Source organism: Nematostella vectensis, chromosome 9 (assembly GCF_932526225.1).
Source record: "Nematostella vectensis chromosome 9, jaNemVect1.1, whole genome shotgun sequence".
In the NCBI taxonomy this organism is placed as follows: Eukaryota; Metazoa; Cnidaria; class Anthozoa; order Actiniaria; family Edwardsiidae; genus Nematostella; species Nematostella vectensis.
This window is the reverse complement of record NC_064042.1, coordinates 8,377,324-8,393,202: the sequence shown is the minus strand read 5'-3', so window position 1 is coordinate 8,393,202 and position 15,879 is coordinate 8,377,324. Positions and strand designations below refer to the sequence as shown.

The 15,879-nt window shown below is 38.7% G+C and overlaps 3 protein-coding genes across 3 annotated transcripts; all 3 read right to left on the bottom strand.

Annotated features, from left to right (window-relative positions):
* Nucleotides 1-553: 553 nt before the first annotated feature.
* On the bottom strand, nt 554-6,505 carry LOC5515407 (retinol dehydrogenase 8). Its single transcript, XM_001635532.3, has 3 exons — nt 5,265-6,505; nt 3,129-3,402; nt 554-2,256 (listed from the first exon to the last, which is right to left on the bottom strand). The coding sequence occupies exons 1-3, from the start codon at nt 5,596-5,598 to the stop codon at nt 1,866-1,868; spliced, it is 999 nt and encodes a 332-aa protein (XP_001635582.3). The 5' UTR covers nt 5,599-6,505; the 3' UTR covers nt 554-1,865.
* Nucleotides 6,506-6,657: 152 nt separating this feature from the next.
* On the bottom strand, nt 6,658-9,409 carry LOC125572356 (retinol dehydrogenase 8-like). The gene is made up of 3 exons (XM_048732796.1): nt 9,044-9,409; nt 8,427-8,700; nt 6,658-7,886 (listed from the first exon to the last, which is right to left on the bottom strand). The coding sequence occupies exons 1-3, from the start codon at nt 9,306-9,308 to the stop codon at nt 7,571-7,573; spliced, it is 855 nt and encodes a 284-aa protein (XP_048588753.1). The 5' UTR covers nt 9,309-9,409; the 3' UTR covers nt 6,658-7,570.
* Nucleotides 9,410-10,531: 1,122 nt separating this feature from the next.
* Nucleotides 10,532-15,778, bottom strand: LOC5515408 (etoposide-induced protein 2.4 homolog). The gene is made up of 10 exons (XM_032385157.2): nt 15,484-15,778; nt 14,786-14,858; nt 14,640-14,706; nt 13,996-14,132; nt 13,836-13,909; nt 13,241-13,316; nt 12,868-12,973; nt 12,165-12,276; nt 11,781-11,852; nt 10,532-10,900 (listed from the first exon to the last, which is right to left on the bottom strand). The coding sequence occupies exons 1-10, from the start codon at nt 15,672-15,674 to the stop codon at nt 10,780-10,782; spliced, it is 1,029 nt and encodes a 342-aa protein (XP_032241048.1). The 5' UTR covers nt 15,675-15,778; the 3' UTR covers nt 10,532-10,779.
* Between the last annotated feature and the right edge of the window lie 101 nt (nt 15,779-15,879).

Below are 15,879 nucleotides of genomic sequence, written 5' to 3'. Positions count from 1 at the left end.
AACTGTCTCACAAAAAATATAATTTATTCCACTAATTCTCAATTTTCTACAAGCTTAGAAAATAACCTTCGAAACGCCTATCATCCTGCCCATCTTCGGGTCTCTGTCAACCGTTGAACCCTAGCAGAAACGCTCGCTGTACATACATACCTACAATGATAAAATTGATATCTTTCCATCCCCATAAATAGTTGATCGCCCGAAGATAGTTAGACAAAACAACTCACACACGAAAAAACATATCTTCTTTTATGTTTCTGCATCGTCTCCTCCGCCCCCCAATATTTCGAGACCTTCTAAAACACTGTCATTGCTTCAATGAAAACGTTTATCACTTTCTCCAGTACTTTCATTTGGAAAGTGCAATTATAACCAAATCCTGGGAGGAGGGGTGCGTATTGTGCGCGCTCACACACCATCGGTTGTCAAATAGTGGGTCATATAAAATATTATCAAATACTACTTTCCTTTTTCCATATTATATAGATAACTGCGCATCCCAACCCCCTCCACTCAGTAAATACTGAGGTTTTTTTCAAACTACACAGTTTGGTATTTTGTCTTTCATTATTTTAATTATTGATTTCCAATAATATTTTAATAATAAATAGGATATATTTGATTCTTGTTGATTTACACGCATGTGTGATTATAACGCTCTGGTTAGATTTTATTTCAAATTGTGACTAGTTTTGTGTCTCAATAATATGGTATCTATATCCTTGGCTACGTCAAGCAGGTTGATGCCTTCTTCAAAAAGCTCCGGGTATCACCAGTGTCACCTTAAAGTGGTGCCTACGCTGTCACGATAATACAGGTCCGTAGAGTATATAGCAGAACGCTTGCATTGCAAGCGAAAGGATCTCGGGAAAAGGGACATTGCCCGAAAAATGAACTTTAAGAATACTCTTTCAGCTCTCTCTCTTCTCTCTCTCCTTTTTTAACGAGAAGAACTATGTTTCTTTTTCACTTTCCTTGCTATATTTGTATCTCTTTGCTTCTATATCTGTCCTTTTTGAATCCCTAATCAATCAAAATACCTCTAATTGTGATTCCATTACTGCTTTGACAACATCCTCGAAATATCTAAACGAAGACGTTTTCATTTTTGTTTTTCGTCAATACTTTGGCCTAGCTCGCTATCATTTATGGACTTTAATGTTTTACAGCATGTTGTTTACTCCACTGACAACCATCCTTGTGACTCTATTGGTTAAGGATAGACTATGCAGTAGCGAATTGTGATTTGAGTTGCAAGACACAAAAGCAGCGTCACTCTATTTCTCTCTTGGGATTTCCATTAAATCGGTTTCCATTAAATCGGTTAATTACCCGTCTTAGCTAGAAAAAAGGCAACTACCCAAATGGCGTCATCTATAGATAAAGCGTAACCTATCCCAATGAAGTCAACTATCCAAATAGTGTGATATGTTCAAATCGCGTCAACTATCCAAAGAGCGTCATATGTTCAAATAGCGTCAACTATCCAAATGCCGTCATCTGTTCAAATAGCGTCAACTATCCAAATGGCTTCATCTGTTCAAATGACGTCAACTAGTCAAATGGCGTCAATATCCGGGAGGTGTCACCCATCAAAATGACGTCATCTTTCAATATGGCGTCACCTATCTAAGTGACGTCACCAAACCAATCAAATATGATGACGACGTTGCCAAAATGCTGTCCAGAAAATGCCACGGTTTCCCGAGGTATCGCTATAATGAGGATGACATCGGGGACTTTCAAAACTTCTGTATGATGTCACAATTCACATGACGACACGGAACTACCGTCACCTATATGACGTCATAGACACATCCTGAATTGCCATCGCAATCATGTCATAACACGTTACAAACATAACGTCAATCGTTTTTTATGGATTCCCGCGCGTTTTGGTTGTACGCTTCCTGCACTCTTTGCGTCTCTACGTACAAGTGTCTTTCGGCAGCCTCCAGTACATACGTGTCACCGTGAACATCTATCCACTTCTCACGCGCGGCCTCCTTGCAGCTCTTGTTTACTTGGTACCTAAAGTGAGGTTTTTCCTCGAGTAATGCCTCGCGGATTGTCTCGGCAACTCGTTTGGTGTTCATCTTTTTGACGGAGCCCTGGCGTCGAAGCTTGCTGGGAATGGAGTCTTGGTATTTGCGGGTATCGTCATCTGTGTTCTCCATCTTGGAAGCGATGGACACGTGTAGCGCGGTGGCTGTCTTTTCCTCGCCCTTCGCCATACTCGTCTCGATCATCGTGCAGCTGTCACGAGGGAGGCAAAAGAGCTCAGTATAAATTACAAATATAAAAATACAGCGATGTTGTATTGTTCTTTGCAAGTACAGGGTGATAGTTCAATAACGAAATCTCTATTGAGACAAAACGAGCAATGCAGTGCATGACGTGAGCACTTTTGATTCCAGCCGCGTACACAGGGGGGTACACAGGGGGTACACAGGGGGGTACACAGGGGGGCACACAGGGGGGGTACACAGGGGGGTGCGCAGGGTGTGCGCGAAGCCCCATATCCCCCCCCCCCCTTGGTGGCCAAAAGGTGGGTCATTTCTTATAAAGAAATCTCCAAATACTATGCATTTCCCATATGATACCTATGATTGCACTCCTCCAGAGCCAATAAAGTAAAAAAAAAAAACGCGTGCAAGAACCTAGGTTTTTTTCAAGTTTGGCAAAATAGGTTCTTATATTTTGGGGTACTTATAAAATATCAAGGCAAAATAGGTTCTTATAAGGTTCTTGATGTGACTCAATAAATAGCCATTTTGCTATAGAGATATCCTACTGTATGTATGTTGTATCTGTAATCTTATCTTAATGGAACAGCAAAATGTTTAGCAAATTTATATTTTAAAGCCCCATTATTTGTTTCAAATGGAGTAACTCATCATATAAGAACCTTTTTGAATTTTTAGGCTTAGTAGGTTCATATATTTTGGGGTATTAAAATCCAAAATCTCTGCCTATAGGTTCTTAAATCAGGTTCTTACACGCGGGTTTTTACTGTACTGGGTACGCGCCTGGATTGACGAGACATCGTAATAAACGAGTCAATTCGGTCAAAGAATCCACCTCAAAGGAATCGTTCAAACGTCTAAGCGCAAGCGAATAATACTTACTAAATATTAAAAGCCAATGCCTCTGGCGCGATCGACTCCAAGAAACCCTCTACAGCAAACTTGGTGGCGCAGTAGATATCGTGAAATGGAATACCCATGATTCCTGCCTGGTTACTGACCACGATAATGCGTCCATCCTGCTGTTTTTTCATGACAGGTAGCACCACCTTGACAAGCTCGATGACGGACATGGTGTTGGTTTCAAACACTTGCATGGCTTGCTCCATCGTGTGTGTCTCAATAGGGCCAGTCAGAAGGACGTTAGAGGTTATGACTGTAATATTTCAAAAGAGAAACTGGTATTACTACAATTTGATGATGATGGCGGTGATGATGCTGATGATGATGAAGTAACAACAACAACAATGATTATGACAGTGATGATGTAGATAATAAATCAGCCAATCAGCGCCCTCTTGCGTCAAAAAAATGTCCGTAATTTAGAGGGTGTTTGCTTTAAGGAAGTCACATTACAATAGAGGTTCCACTGTATCGACCATCCGTCGTATCCAAGATCCCAGCTTGCTTTCTTTTCTACCAATACCTTATTATGTACTTGTAACCTGAAATACACAATTTGCTTTCTATTTTTTATTTTGTTTATAATTCTCGCGCCACGCAAATGTGTAATGATCAATTCGGCGCAAAAATACTCACATTTATAACAGTACGCCTCATGCGATGACCTAACCCTAACGACCCTATCAGCAAATAGGCTTTTATCGCACCGCACTCGCTAAGCACACCGAAGATATGATATTCGCTTGCTACTCTCTAGTCATTACTTTTTGTAAAGCTGTTTTGAATTTCAAATAGGTCAACGCAAGAAGTCAAAAGCGTCGGAAACAGAGTGTTGCGTATAAAGCTTGGGATTGATAAGAGAGGGATATCAACCACCGCATGCTCGCAGTTCGCACGAAATATCAAAAGAAGTAATACAATACCTCGCTTGGTCCCCAAGCAACATTATTGTCACTTTTTCTAGATTTGCGGTAAAGATAGCTTTAAGTACTAAATGTTCCTAACATGTTTTCATCGACAACTATTTATGTTAGAAATATATTTTCAAGGGGAATTTGTTTTAGCAATAAAAACTGTCGCTGATATTACACAAAGAATACGGCGGTGGACATTTTTGGGTTCATTTGCACGCAGTGGAAAAAATGTGACGATCGCTGTCAAAGATCCTTTCTCGTGTAAAGCCGCAGACTCTCACTTAATTACATTGACGTGAGCAAGAAATATTGTGACAAAAATGGAGTAGACTTTTTTTTAATATTCGTTTGCTCAAATTTCCATAATGAAAATAATACTTCCTGAAAATCACACGGTTAGCTTTGGCAATTTTTCTACCAAAGATTTAAAGATCTGTCAAAAATTTTGTTAGTAATCTCAGATTATTATGGCCTAAACCAGCTTTCTGCAAGGAGCATTTACTTTTCATAAAGTATTCCTTATGAAAGGTGTTTTGGCTAATTGGCCCTTAGGGTACAACAAAACGCGCGAGAGGAAATGACTGTATTTTCCGATGCGCGCCATTCAAACCTCTCTTGCGAGTCAAAACAAGTCCCACACGCATCAAGGGAAATTGTTCTCTTAGATCATTTAGACATTGGCGCAAAAAAGCCCAAGTAGCTCTCTTTAGACAATAATAGCCTATTTATGAACAACGTTTGTCGCTACTGTATTCTTTTTCATCTATAAGATAACACACCTAAAGATTGTACGGTTTATAGGCTATGATATTCCCGGTAAATGACATGCTGACCCCAGACTTGTGTGAATTGCTACTAGCAATTCGTAGAGCTCAAGCGCGAGATAGCAAGACATTTCCGCTGATAAATCTTAATGATATTTTCAAAGAAAACAAAGCAAAGCGTTACTCAAATGCTGCTCTTTTCTTTGTAAATGGCTCACAAAGGAATAGCTGGTTATTTTCGCGGGGGAAAATGGGGGATAATAGATTTGATAGAAAAATGCGGAGTTAATTGTAAACTATAGGTCACTTTCCTGTTGTGACATTATGCTAGGCCCGAAAGGTGTGCCCGTACTACAAATAATACAACTATTTGAACGCAATGCAGGATACCAACTGTTCTAAGAAGTGAGGCCATTCTCCTGACGTTTTTATCTTACCTATAGCGTCAAGGATGCCGTCCGTTTCCAAGATTTCACGCACCGCTCCGCGAATCGAGTCCTCGCACAAAACGTCAGTTTGCAGTACGAACAACGTCCTGTTAAGGGCATTTAGCACTCGCGAATCTCCTAAATACTCACTACTCGATAGTGAAGGCATTGTTACCAGAGCTTTAAATCTCGAGAAAGGATCATGCGCCAACGTTAGAGCGAATTCGAGGCTTAATTTATGTGATGTGCCAGTTAACAGAACGACTTTTGGCGTGATGTCTTCATTCACCGGCACGGGAGATTTAGATATTTTCTCTGCGATCCGACTCTTTACAGCTCCCATAATGACAAGCCTTGTGGACACCAAGTAACCCGTAGATAGAGCGAATCTAGAAAGCCATGAAGCTTAGTCGTCGCATCTGGCCTGTCGTCTCCGCTCTATTGTGATGTCATAGTCATTGACTAGATTAACCATATATTTTAATTCAAAAACTTAAACTCCGTACAACGCCTAAAATGTAAACATGATACACAATAAAAACTCTTTTTCTGACCTCAGGTCACGAGCACCGTTTGGTGTAGAATTTCGAAACATGTTTGATGTAATTTTACGGCTTTTTAGTTGTTCGCAATGCATGAAGGTGCTTGTAGCTTTTGTGCCCGTCTAAGTAGCGCTTTGTAAGGTCTGTTAATTGAACATAGAACAAAGTGCGTATTGTTTGATTTCTGTACTAGTATTTACGAAGGTGTTATGATTGTTTATCCAAGCGTTATAAAAATTCCCGAGGTGTCTGGCAGAGCTACGAAAATAGAGATGTTAGCTTTGTTAATCCCTCAAGGTAAAAAAGCATTTAGAGAAAGGAAAAGTGACATTTAACATGATGCGCGCCAGTCGGCTGCTAAACAACCTTGAGTGTACAGCAAGAACGAAATAATTAATAAAGAAATGGATATTTAAGTAAATGTACAAACTGTGTAAACCTACACCGCTCAATTAGTTTATTTTATTCTCATGGACATATACAATTATTTATTTGATAACGAATATTTTTTAAATAAGATAAATTTGGTTGTCAAAATACGCAAGCTTGTTATATATAATACCGTTCGCTTCCTAATAACGTTATCAACATCTCCCGCTAAGAACATGTATTGTCCGTATTGGACAACTATTGTTTTTTGCAATAAAAATGGATCTGGCTTTCATTACAGGTTGAGACTCCGCTGTTTTTCAGGAAACTGTTGTCTTGCTGACACGCAAACTAAGAGCTCTTTTATCACTTTCAACGACAACTGGGATAGTCGGTAGACCTCTTCTCCGCGAATTATATATGAGCTATTCCGACGTGAAAAATTATTTTATGCTAGCACAAACGGCATGGAGACCAGAACAAAAATAATATTTACGTTATGCTCGTTATTCATTTATTTATACTGATTTATTAACAATTTTAATTTGTATAATAGAACAATTATTGGTACTGTTCTTTAAACTACAAAAAAATCCCTTAAATAATAAATTTATTTATATAACTCCAATGTAATAAATAGATATAGAATTCTATGCATCTTCACATATAACCTTTTTATTTTTTTAGATGCCGCGGCTTTTTTATAACTTCTGGAGCGTTTATAAGTGGAGAATTTATTCGAGAGCGGCGTTTATTCAAATCATTTTATGTACTAATGAAAATCTTTGCTTTCATTCGGGAAATATTCGGGAAACAGAAAGGCACTTTAAATTGGTCTCCATTATAGGTTTAAAATTATTCCAATTAAACCTGATCTCTTGTTCTTTAAATACATCACATAATATTTCTTTCATTTCACAAATATACATTTGGCCAGACATGTGGCATCTATATGGGCGTGGCATGACTAAATAATTTAGTTAATTGTTTATTGTGTGGCATCTATTTGAGGATGGCATCAAATAGGTGACTTGCACTTAGAAATCACGACTTTTTAAGTGGTAAACACACACTAACATAAACACAGAAATGGCAATGGCTGTCAAACCAGATTGCAAGGAAAAAAATCTCTCATAAACTTTCTGACTGATTAGTATGCACCGAACAAGTTGCTTTTGTTGTTGTGTTTTTGCCACCAAAAGTTGGGGCTTGCAGAAGTTTGCCACCCAAAAAAAGTCACATGATTTCTTCATGCAAGTCACTTATTTGGACTGTGTCTAAGCTAACGAATAAGTTATTATTTATCTTTCCTTGAATCTTATCAAACAGTCAGCTGAAAGTGCAGCTACCTCCTTTATATAATACCCTATGAGCTTTCTAACCCTTACAACACTGCCTAACCTTTTACACAAAGAACCTGGTGAACATGACATCGACTGCCTTATCCCCACTTGGATCTACCAGCTTTCGAGAAAGGGTGTTAGCGTAATTCTTGTTGGTCTGGTAGCGTAAGTGGGGTTTTTCGGCAAGTATAACATCAAGAATGACATCCGCTATCTCATCAGCTGATTGTGCAATATTACTTGCCCCCTTTATCTTGCATCGGAAGTTCTCAAGTAATTCTTTGGTTTCTTCGTCAGCATCCTCCTCTTCTGGGACAGCAATTTGGTTGAATGATGCAGAGGGTGAATTCACGGGCCCTGGTTCGATGATAGAAATCCTGAAATGGGCAGTACCCTTAATTGTTATGTACATTCCAGTAACATGGATAACTTATTATTAACCAGAAAGAATGAGGAACTATTCCTTTGATCATGGTTCATATCAACTTTAACAATTGAGTAGCATTTAGTATTGACTCTTTCTATTTGGCTCTATCGCCTAGCATCAATAGCAATATTAAATTATTATAGTGAAATGACCATGATCAACAGACATGCAGCTAGCGAAGAGGGCAGTGGGCATGTACACCCCCTCCTTAATAATCAGAAACCAATCTGTTGTTATTGAAGAATCCAAATCTTAAAGTTAAGGCATATGAAATGTAAGCCTCTACAACAACCACCTACCTCCCCCTCCCCTCCACTGCCCCTTAGCAAAATCCTGGCTCCGCAGTCTTAATAAAATAATGATAAAATTGCTTTGGTTTTAGAGAAATGACATTACCCACTCAGGCTACAAAACTATTAGAAGATCTGGATTTGCTTCTTATTATGATTAATATGTTATTGTGAGTAAAACAAATAAATACTTGACTTACTTGACCCCAAATTTTCTTAGCAAAGGTGCCAGAGATTCAGATAAACCCTCAACTGCGAACTTGCTGGCACAGTAAAGACCAGTGAATGGCATACCAGTGTGCCCCGCCGTGCTGCTAATATTGATAATATGTCCTGAATGATCTGACTTCATCCTGGGTATGACAGCCTTGCTCATTCTCAAAACCCCAAAGAAGTTTGTATTAAAGGTTTCCTTCACCAGTGATTGTGTTTGGGTTTCCAGCATGCCAATATGGCTAATGCCGGCATTATTGACTGAAACAAAAAAGAAATTTAGAAGAATTAGCACCCTTCAATAGGAAAGGGCTGACTGGGCAGTAGCTAGCACATGGGGGTGGGGGTGGGGGTAGGTCAACTGCCCCCTGGTCAGTTGATAGAATAAAGGAAAATGGAAAATAATGTTCATGGGGTCAGGGAGGCATTTTTGGAGCATATACTATAGCACTGCATGTATGCCATTTTATTGTCAGATTTTGTATAGACTCTTATTGACAAGTTCAGCTTGAATTAGCATACACTCACCGCTCCATTTAATTATATGGCTTCGTTTCATTCATTTGAATTATAATTATCTGTGTAGAATCACACACAAACTTACCTAGGATATCTATCCGCCCTTCTTCTTCGTAGATCGCGTTCAAAGCCTCTTCTACCGAGTCATCTGAAGAAACATCAAGTTCCCTAATAAAGAGTGTGTCTCCGAGTGCGTTTTGGCAAGCGCTCTCGAGTGAGCCTTTCTTGTCGAGATTTCGCATTGTCGCGTACACGCGAAAGCGCTTCTCGCCATCTTTAGCGAGAATGCTTGCCGTGGCTAGGCCTATGCCACTAGAGCACCCCGTAATAACTGCGACTTTGGGGTCCATTGCTCGACAAGCACTCAGCGGATATTCGAAGAATAAGCCTACGTGCCTTCAATTGTTTTGATTGCCGAGCTTGACAAATCCACAACAGGGAGCCCGATATACGCCACAAGGTACCCAAAGGAACAGCACTCGGCTCGTCTATTTTTTCAATTCTCTACTTTCGAGAATAAAAAAAAGAAAGAAAATGAAACAACACAATTTTAGGACTTAATTGCAAGAGAAGTAAAGGGGGGTAATACGCAAATGAAATAAGAACATGGAAGACTCTGCTTTCTACATAAGCCACATCGCTCCTGAGCCGCCCGGAAACGATCGTCTGACGTTATTTATACCAAGCCAAAAAAATCCTCAAACATGTACGGGGCTGGCTAACAAAACTTGGCACATTTTTCCAACTGGTTTAAAGACAAGATGTGGTGGAAAGACAATGCGCCCCAGCACAAGTCTTGAGTACCGTTTCTCCCAAAAGGAGAATGGAGAAGTAAATGAAATTCCCATTCTCTTGATGTCGTCTTCCTGCCTGTGCTATTCCCAGGATGCTAAATGTTGTTATTGTCAATAGATACGACACTTTATGTGTAATTCCCCCCTATGAAACAGTTTCAATGAGGTTTAATATATTTATTTACCTCAAACAAATTAGCACGGTAAAAATAATTATATTATCTGATATTCGCTTTAAAAGAGCATGTTTGTAAATTATATAATGCAATAGACAGGGCTTCTGGAATTACGCGCTTGTGCGGAAGCGCGTAATTTTGCTTTTTCCGCGTAATCCCGCGTAATTTGGCTAAATTTTGTAAGACAAAATATTTAATTGCACAGGTGATTTGTTCTTTTAGGGTTCTTACCTCTAAGAGTGCGATATTTTGAACTGAATTTCGAACACAAATAAAATGACTAGGCGTTCTTTGCTAAACTGCGAAGGCCTAAGACTAATAATAAAATACCTTTTTTAATTGGCTGGTGGTTAGGAGCCAATGAAAACTTGCCTAAGATATTTCCACGCAAAAAAAAAATAACCTTTTCAAGTTATTTCGTGCTTTCCTTCGGGCGTAACAGTTGATATTCTGTGTAATTTAGCGCGTAATTCAGTAAAAAATCCCGCAAAATTTTGATTTTTAAAGAAAAATGTATTGAAAAATCCCGCGTAATTAGGCGCGTAATAATTGATTTTCCGCGTAATTTAGCAAAGAATCCCGCGTAATTTTGAGTTTTTTTTCCCGCGTAATTCCAGAAGCCCTCAATAGAGCTATAAGAAATTGAATTGCTTGATTGTTCTTTAAGGGATTGCGCATTGCTGTCTACAATGTCAAAGGCTGGGGAAGGGTGGGTAACCCGCTGCTCGTCAAGATGAAGGCTGGGGAAGGGTGGGTAACCCGCTGCTCGTCAAGATGAAGGCTGGGGAAGGGTGGGTAATCCGCTGCTCGTCAAGATGAAGGCTGGGGAAGGGTGGGTAACCCGCTGCTCGTCAAGATGAAGGCTGGGTTGCAGACGGGTCACGCTGCCCAGTCTGCTTCCTAGCTGTGGAGCGGTGGAAGATCTTGTTTGTCAACCAGACCACAACAGCAAAAATCCGAATGGGAAACTGGCTGCAAGGAAATGAAAAAAAAAATGGATGCACGAAAAGTTGTATATACCTTATTACACTTAATTTTCGCGACATCAAAATTTCGCTATTTTGAGATGGCGATATTTTGCGAAACTTTTATTTTCTCGATTTCGCTATTTTCGTATAAACAATGTCACTTTATTTTTGCGATTTTGAGAATTTGTAACAATAAAATTAAGCAAAACAATTGGAATTATGTGCTTTAATTATAAAAGCCGTAATAAGCTGTAACAGAAACGTGCGTGGGCTACATTTAGTTCCACAAACATCTATTTGTATACAGTTCAGGGTTGTCCAACTCAACCCGTCACGGTACTATATACGTTAGAGTCCCTTAGAAGACTAAATAAACAAGATGTAGCCATAAACTAATGAAACGGTCCGTATTTCGCCCAAAGGCTAATAGTGTGCTCATATAATTTTCGCGCATCCCAATATTCGCGATACTTATTTTCGCGTCACTTAATTTTCGCGAAATCATAGTGACGAGAAAATAAAGTGTAATAAGGTAGCAATTGTGCTCATTCTTATAAACAGTCACAATAATTGGAAATATCCAGTTAATTGTAAGCACAAATCAGGTGTCTCTAAATATGTCAAAAGTTTTCTAATTTGTAAATGCTTTAAAGGTTACAAGCCAATTCGGGGACTACGGGAGCCGGGGAAAAAAACAGAGTTCTTGAACCACTATTTGATGCGCTGCCTCTTAATGAAGTCTATCAGACATCAGCTCAAATGGCGACTCTCATACTTCCTCTTAGGAAACATTGAGCTTCTTTGGGAACACAAATAATGGCAATAGGTTTCACTGTATAATATTCCCTTTTATTGAAAGGTCTCTACACTCCTTATAAACTTACTTTGTTTCAACCACATTGGACTCGTTACCACTAATGATGAAGAGTGGAAAGAAGATGGCAAAGACACAACCACTAAACAAAAAAGAGGACTATCAGCACAGTATCAGGTGTGAAATGTGCTTTTATTAAAGAAGGCAAGAAAGATTCAGATAGCCCTTCACCCTCAAATAGAAAAAAAACTATGGATTTAATATAAGCTAGGAGGAGACGCCCTAGAAAATTAACCGAAGGGATTGTTACATTTTGTAAAAATCCTCCCCATAATAAAAGTCTGGGAGTCTAAGAGTGCAAGCTTTAATAAGTCCCCTAAATGAGTAAATAAACCGCCAGCCCCACCTATTAGTCATTAATCTCTTTATTCTGTAAATAAGCCAACCAGCTTACCTGACTACAAAAGATGATGGCAATGATGTTAACACAGCCAATGGCAGTCCAAAGCCTATGAAGTATGGCCAGTTCGATTCTATATATGCTAGACGCTTAGGGGCTGACCAATCTAAAAAAGGTCTCATGTGAGTAATGTAATCAGTGGTGTTTGTAGGGGGTACTTTGGCAAGAGCCATGCATTGACAACTAATTAAAAAAAACTTACAGGATTGCACAAGGAAGGAAAGGGAGTGACGCCAGCACTGGGCAGCTAACAGTATATAGAATGTCTGGGGCTAAAGGGGGCTTCTCTACAATAATACATTAATAATAACACAATACACCAAAAACTGGAAATCGACTCTGCCAAATTTTCGTCTTTAATAAGACTTCTTCAGGGCAGACTGAAGAAGGTGAATCGTTACAAGCTTATTTAAATTATTATTATTATTATTATATTTATTATTATTATTTATTTATTTATTTATTATTATTTATTTATTTATGTAAATAAGCTTGTAACGATTCACCTTCTTCAGTCTGCCCTGAAGAAGTCTTATTAAAGACGAAAATTTGGCAGAGTCGATTTCCAGTTTTTGGTGTATTGTATTCATTGTTCTGGTACGAGATCGCGACAGTTTGGGCTTTTTGATTCTATTAATAATAACACAGATATTCAACAGAATTGAATATAAATATAATATCTTTGAAGATACATTACCCATGTTGATCCACTTGTATTCAAACACATATAGAGAATACAGTAGACACATGTGAACTAGACTTGCTACCGAGCCAAAGATGGGGAGAAAGCTAACTAATAATCCCTGTTGAGCACAAAAACAAACAAGCTTTCAGCCAATTCTTGCCTTATGGGCACCCTACTATTACGGACACCTCGTCATTTCAGATAGAAATAGGATCCCTGATAAGACTGGAGCAAAAAGAAATGATAGACAAGCATCTCTCTTAATTATAGACTCCTGCTATTAAGGGTACTTCATTACAGCCCAAGAGTATCCTTAATTACGAGAATTGACTGTATTAATCATGCAGTCATCTTGCAATCATGATGAATTATAGTATTATCACACCTGCATAAGGAAGAAAGCCTGTAGTAATATGCTGAAAGAGAAGTCTGCAATACTTCTGCTTATATAACTTGTTACACTGCAAGAAAAAGGTCAGTAATGTGGTCAGTATAATTGATAATGTCAAAATTTAGGCAATATGTTGAAGTAAAGTTTTGAACTACTTGAAAAAGGTAGCTTTGTATCATTATCAAATCACCCATGTTGCTGTAAAAGGATATGTAAAAGAACGTCAAATATTGAACAGCTGTGAAGCTAAAAGGAGCCTCTCTGTAGAAACTAGTAATCAACTCTCCTATAATAATGCTAATGTATCCATACAATGCATCAGCCACACCAGATGAAACTTCCCTTTATCAAGACATTGATGCAGGGTTTCACATATCTTTGGTTTACAGTGAGCCAGTACAGCTTAAAGTCCCTAGAATTCAAGGTATGGAGTGATAGCTAGGAGTAGGGGGTAGAGCCTTGTAGACTGGGGGCTCAGGGTGTGTAGAAGAGCCACCCCAATTGTGTGATTGTGTACTTGTGCACCTACTGTGCGCTAGGTCAAGGTACTGGACGCTATTGACCTGAGACAATTCCATGTGTTCCTCACCTCTCCCCTCTTGCTATATTAGTGAATCCTAAAGGTCTTCCTCTACGTTTTCTATATGCTGTGTCAGCGATTTCCTACAACAAATAAAAAAAATGTCATTTATAATATATTAAAATATGTGATTAATAGATATGTGATTATTAGAAAATGTGATAAATACCTGAAACCAAAGGGAGTTAAGTGGCTTGCTGAGCCAAAACAGTGGCAATACCCATAATGCACCAAATACACACGATAAAGCAGGGCCCATCCAGAACCAGATGGAACTATGTTGTGTTGAGTCACCGGACACTAGTTCTGAAAAACCAAAAGAGCTCTATCACAAATGCAACACAGTGAACCCTTAGGCAGGTAGCTACAGCAAGAGATGGACACAGGGGGCATGCAAGCTCCCCTCCCTCCCCTCCCCCCAGACACAGTCCTTGCCTAACAAAAGTGGTCATTCCTTATTGAAGAATGGCAAAGCTCTGTACAAACCCTCTTAGCTAGCCTAAACCCCTAAATCCTGTCTAACAACATTAACATTTCTCTTAAGTCTCACAAATCGAGTGACATTTGTTTAGCTTCCAGTACTTTCTTTATGTCTAAAATGTTGATCATTTGAGCTCCAAATAACACAAATGAAAATAAAATTTGATTTATTCAACTTGGTACAATTTGCACATATCTAATTCTTTTATTTCTTTTATTGGGTGAAATTGGTGGTCTTCTAGTTTTATTTAGGACATGGAAGATTCTATGGTAAGCTTGTTAATAATGTGATAAAGATGGATGAAAAATAAAATGAAAATGATAAGAACTTACTAAAAATTGCTTCTGTGAGGAACTGCAGAGTTGGTATGATGTAATTCTCAAACAAAAATATGCTCATCTGCAAGTATATAATCATAACATAACAGTTGCATTATTTTTTCCTTATATGCTATGCTTCTTTCCTTGTTTTCTCTTACCCAAAATATCCCTCCATTCAGCAGTGTGCATTGAATCATGCTCTTCACAATTTGCTTTGAAGGTGGATTAGTCCTAAGAAATTAAAAAAAGCTGACTCATACAGGAAAATATCTGCACACAGCTGCTTGCCTGCATAAGTTGGATGTCGCAAGAGTTTTGGGCCAACAACAAGATCATCTTTTTTAGCAAAACCCAATTATCATCTTCTGAGTCAACCATATTGTGGGAACAATAACCAAACCATTGAGGTCAGATGTCCTAGGTATGACTGCATGTCTAAATTGTCATTTGGTAAAAATCACTCAAAGTCCTGCAACCTGACAATTTATTAAATGCACTTGCTAAAGGAACTATGTAATACTAATGATAGACAGATGCGAATAAAGATGTAGTAGCACGCTACCCTGTTACTTGGTGTTAATCCCACACCCGCTACCCCTGTCCCCACTCCCAGAGTACATATGTATTAATGTTCAGTTAACAATGACGCTATATCAATACAACAGCAGTCCATTGGCATGAGGGTGTATCATAAACAACCCCCAGACATACATTTTAATTAAAAAAAAAGGAAAAATAACTGTTTCTGGCGTGCACGATGTGCTATGACAGACTTTAAACATAACTTTTATTTTACTAAATTGAGCCGCATTTCATCTCATTCCATGCAAATTCAAATGACATGTTTGTTACTCACGTTTCCTTTCTCGGACGTTCCCTTATTCCCCGGTAGGGCTGTCTTTGGCTTTGAAAATCCTCCATTTTCTTGCGTTTATCCTCCTCAATTTTCTCTAGAGTACTGTCGAGCCTAAACAAGGAAGCCATACCAAGTATAGAGTCTTTTAGTCCATTAGCTATCCCTAAAATTAGTGGTTTAAATTCGCTCATTTTGTTGAATCTCTTGTCTTGTTGAGTTGTTGTTGATAAAATTTTATTGGCTCCCAGGCCGGCGCGACCGGAGTCACAAAAGGCACGACGGGATAAAAGCACTACAGGAAACCCATTTACAAGAAGTTTGATGAAGAAAAGGAAAAGGAAAGCCTAAAAGTAATGCAGAGCATGAAGTATAACCGAGAAGAGAAAAGAAAGCAAG